The sequence below is a fragment of the Wolffia australiana genome, chromosome 2 (assembly GCF_029677425.1).
Source record: "Wolffia australiana isolate 7733 chromosome 2, ASM2967742v1".
Classification (NCBI taxonomy): Eukaryota; Viridiplantae; Streptophyta; class Magnoliopsida; order Alismatales; family Araceae; genus Wolffia; species Wolffia australiana.
The window spans coordinates 2,627,337-2,631,937 of NC_135836.1; the positions used below are offsets into that span (position 1 = coordinate 2,627,337).

General features: G+C 40.9%; 1 protein-coding gene across 3 annotated transcripts; it reads left to right on the forward strand.

The window, feature by feature from the left end:
- The first annotated feature begins 449 nt into the window (after positions 1-449).
- Positions 450-3,913, forward strand: LOC144716529 (uncharacterized). Of its 3 annotated transcripts, none has more exons than XR_013584918.1 (5): positions 450-667; positions 1,591-1,660; positions 2,983-3,064; positions 3,162-3,307; positions 3,382-3,913. XR_013584918.1 is itself a non-coding variant. In XM_078591662.1 (2 exons), the coding sequence occupies exon 2, from the start codon at positions 1,649-1,651 to the stop codon at positions 2,084-2,086; it is 438 nt and encodes a 145-aa protein (XP_078447788.1). In that variant the 5' UTR covers positions 464-667; positions 1,591-1,648; the 3' UTR covers positions 2,087-2,258. The 3 variants fall into 3 exon arrangements, 1 of the variants encoding a protein (XP_078447788.1); XR_013584917.1 differs by having other exon boundaries at positions 459-667; positions 3,399-3,913; XM_078591662.1 differs by lacking the exons at positions 2,983-3,064; positions 3,162-3,307; positions 3,382-3,913 and having other exon boundaries at positions 464-667; positions 1,591-2,258.
- Positions 3,914-4,601: the final 688 nt, after the last annotated feature.

Sequence of the window (4,601 nt, forward strand, 5' to 3'; positions counted from 1 at the left end):
ACAGACAGCCAAAGAGAGAGCGATATAGAGTTATACAGCGAGAGAGGGAGAGATAGATACAAGCAAAGAGAGAGACATCGAGATAGAGTTATCGAGGGGAGGAGAGAAAGAGCGAGAGATAGGGTGAGAGATGGAGAGAGAGACATCGATTTAGAGATATAGAGCGAGAGAGACATCGAGATCGAATAATAGAGAGAGGAGAGAGAGAGAAAGATAGAGTTACAGAGTGAGAGAAACAGATAAAGAGAGAGACATAAAGTGATAAAGATAGAGTTTTAGAGCGAGAGAGAGGGAGAAAGAGGGAGAGAGAAACATACAAAGGGAGAGACATAAAGATAGAGTTTTAGAGCGAGAGAGAGGGAGAGAGAGAAACATACAAAGAGAGAGACATAAATATAGAGTTTTAAAGCGAGAGATAGACAAATATATGGACATAGAGTTAGAGTTTTAGAGCGAGAGAGGGAAAGAGAGAGACAAATAGAGAGACGTAGAGATAGAGTTTTAGAGCGAGAGAGGGGGAGGACGAGTGATAGAGATAGAGAGAGAGTGTGATAGGTATATAGAGAGAGAGACAGAAGTTATAGTCGGGGAGGTTGGTTGGAGTTACGGAGAAGGGAGCAGATTTAGAATTTGTCTTTCCCACCCAGACAGGCGATTTCGAATCGAGGTCGTCTTCGATTCTTATTCGACTGTCAGCTATTGTTTATTCTTTCTTATTGTTGATTATCGATCTCGAATGAGATTAGGGTTTCGTAAGTCCTCCAGAAAACTCCGTTTTTTTCGTATCTCCTCTATCGGTTTTGGGATTTTTCGGACGAGTCTTCTTTTCTTTTGAGAAATTTCTACTGTTGAAGATTTAAATATCTTTTCTCTGTATTTTTCAATGAAGTTGGCTGTAACGCCATAATTATTGAGATATTTTATCTTTGTCCTCTATATCCATATCTAATTTCAAATCGGTCTACCCCGCCGAAATTAGGCAACGCTCTTCTAATATTCTTGGAAATTCCTCCAACTTTGTTAATCAATATTTACTTTTCATTAAGATCTGTGAATCCTCCGCCTTAGCATTCATGGATTATCGGCAAATCCTTCCCTTTCAACACGAATTTTTGGTTCCCCTGAATTTAACCTAGAGCTTCTGGTTTAAGCATTGGAGAATGTTCTTTTTTTCGTCGAGATCTGTGTACCCTTATCCTCAATATCCTTGTCAAATCTGCAAGCTATATCCACCCTGCTGAAATCGCTACTACTTTCCTAGTGAACTTGAATATTTGGTTCACCATGATTTCTAAAAATCGTAGAACCTTTTGTTTCAAAAAAATAGCATGTTCTTCAATGTTCGTGGGGAGTTCCCTGACTTTTGTAGATGATAAAGATCTTTAAATCCATACAAATCTATCAACATCCATACAAATCTGCATATTTAACCTACCCCACTACCCCGCTGACATAGCCGCTGTCTTCATCATTTACTTGAATCTTTGGTTCCCCATGATAAACCCTCGAACTTCTGGCTTTAAGAAGTCTGTTCATGTGCTTCCCATATTCTTGGGAGTTTCCCTGACTCTCTTGTTCTAACATTTGCAGTGAAGAGGGTTCATTAGCTGGGAGTTTGTCACCCAAGAAGAAGCCCTAACCCTAGCAGATGCCCATGGAGGTACATGGAAAATCTGCGGTTTCGGTGCCGATGAATGTCATTTTTTTGTCCACTGTTCTGAATCAGGATGGGGGCTTCCCTGGCCACAAGTGTGACTATAGGTGCAATAATGAGCACCTCTTTGGAAACATATACCGTTGTCGCCTAACCGGAATCACCCACATTTGCGACAAAAACTGCAATCAGAGAATTGTATATGATAATCATAGCTCCCTCTGCAGGGTTAGTGGTCAGATCTTTCCTCTCTCTTCAGAAGAACAGCAGGCTTTGAGGGGAATCCGCAGGAAGCACAGAGGAGAGAGCCCGGAGGGCTGCTCTTTCAAGCGCAGGCGAGATGTCCGCCGCCATTCATCCCCTTTTGAGAGATCTATTCAAAATGTCGTTCCAATCTGCAGTCTTGTTGGGGAAAGCATGGACACTAACTAACTCTAACTGCCTTCTTTTATCTTCCTTTTCTCTGCCTTCCTTTTTCTTCCATGAGAAGGACATAAGAACCCTAAAGTTGATTCAGCAGCATGTATGACAGACTCTTGTAACTGCAGCAGACTATGATTGCTCTTTGGACGAACTATCTTTAACTATGGACATACTTCTTGGATTTGGTGTTGTGTTTCATCTTTCTTTTATTAATTTTCCCTGCCCATTTTGTTGGGTTCCTATTTGTGATTTTTTTCTGGGTTACCATTTATTGACCTTTCCACTGACATCTTCCTTTTCCATGGGATGGAAATCGGAATCCCAAAGCTGATTCTGCAGCATTTGTGACAGACTTTTATGCGACTACACCAGACTGTGATCATTCTTTGTTCCTTTGGATGAACTGTCTTTAGTTATGGTCATCTTTATTGGGGTTGATGTTTAGTTTCTTATCTTTTAGTGAGCATTCAATCTGAACTCAATGTCTTTACTAATTTTCGTTGATCTCTTTTTGTTGGGGTGGTGACAGTTATCTTTTAATTAATTTCCTTGTGCTATTTATTATCAGGACAGCTATGTTCTTTTATGCAGGATTTATTTCTGTGGAGATTTTTTTGTTATTTCTATCTGAATGGCTATCTCATCCTCTATCCCTATCGTTATCTTCATCTTGATCCTCATCTCTATAAATTTTTTCTGCTGACATTATCCTTTTCATCCATTGGATCCATTACTGACTCCATTTTTGCAGTTGGTTTTCATTTTTTTTGCAGGATTTGGAGATCCAATCCCAGAAGATAAAATTATCTAATTTTCATTGAATTATATTGATAAATGTGCTCTTCGTCGTTGTTTTTATTTAAATTTATGTTCAATGATATTTACATGGCTTCTCTCTTGGGCAGGAACAGAACTTTGCGCATACATGAAATCTTGATGGAAATTGCAGGATTAAAGTCCAAGCTAGTCCGAAGCAACTCCCAAATTGTCAGTGGAGGAAAGCTGGCAGTTTCTCTGGAAAGCAAAAAGTTCCTTTTTTGGCGTAATGTCAGAAATATTAATGATTAAATGCTTAATATTTCAGCATTATTCCGGTGAGATGTGGGGGGGTGGTGCAGTTCAGGGCGCTGAAAGCTTCTGGTCCCTGTAAATTATTCCTGTGATTTTCAATCTCCTGTGGAAAAGAAGAGGTCTGATCAATCCAAGCTGGTCTGAAACAACTCCCCAATAGTAAGTCCAAAATAAAATTTAATGTTTGGATGTACTATCTGAAATTTTAAGCTTCAAATTTTCTCTTAATCCAGTATCATTCTACTGTTAGTCCATATGTAGAACAGACTGTGGATAGGGTGCTGCATCTTTGGCCTCTGAGCAGAGATTATGCCGCCCAGTTGACCTGATCGTGCCACGTCTTTTGGGGCTGCGTCGTCTAAGGGGCGTATTTCGACCCATAGCTTTCATTGGCTGCTACATTCTTTACAAAAACGTACCGACAATGCTTCAAGGGATGGAATCTTGCAAGTGTAACCCTCCTTATAAAAGAAACCTGTAGAGGAATGTGGAGCATAATTCAAATTGTCTGCGTTGAGTTCGATGGAGAGATCACGTGCTGTAGGCGAGAGCAGCGGGCGACTGTGGCCGGAGGGACGGAGACGATTGGCTGAATTGTCAGTCCTTCACTGTCTTCTTTCTTGTTCCTCTTGCGCATTGCCAGTGCGCAGTGATCTTGGATGTGGAGATCTTCAAGATTTTCTTTCTGTATGAGCTGTAGAATGCGTGATATTCTATTCGACATTGAATCCAGAGGATTATATACAATGACATGTTTTGGCCCTCCCTCTTTCTCTCTTGCTCCGTGTCTCTCTCTTCGCGGCTCTCTCTATCTTGCTCAATCTCTCTTCCCTTATCTCGTGTCTTCTCTGTATCTCTATTTCTATCCCGATACCTTGACCTCTCTTTTTATGTCTCTTGCTATCTCTCCCTCACTCTCTTGTTCTCTATATCTATATTGCTTTCTATTTTGATATCTTCTGATATCTCTCTCCTGCTCTGTCTCTCTATCTCGCCCTCTCTCTCTCTCTCTCTCTTAATTCCCCTGTCATGTGTCAATGCTCGTCAACAGCCCTATATCTCTCTCTTAATCAGATGGCCTCAGGAATAGGGATGGGGGGCCGGGTAGGAAATTGTCTACTATAGTCTTCTCAGGTTTATATTACCAGAGCAACAGTTCACCAAAATCAAGAAAAACATCTATCTGGGGGTCCAATAGTTCTTCAAAGGGATTGCCGAGAGGCGGAATACCCATGTGTGAGTTCCCACGTGTGGCCTGATTTATGGGCTTCTCTTCTCGGGGTGTCTCTGATACCTCTTTGAAAGGAACATATGATCCTTCACCGAGTCCACGAATAAATTTCACCTGGTGATGTCTCAAGTTCATCATTTATGAGGGACTTTGATGAGCATAAGTCATTGTCATCACCTGTGTAAAGTAGTAGAATGATGAAATCGTCATGACAAATCATTA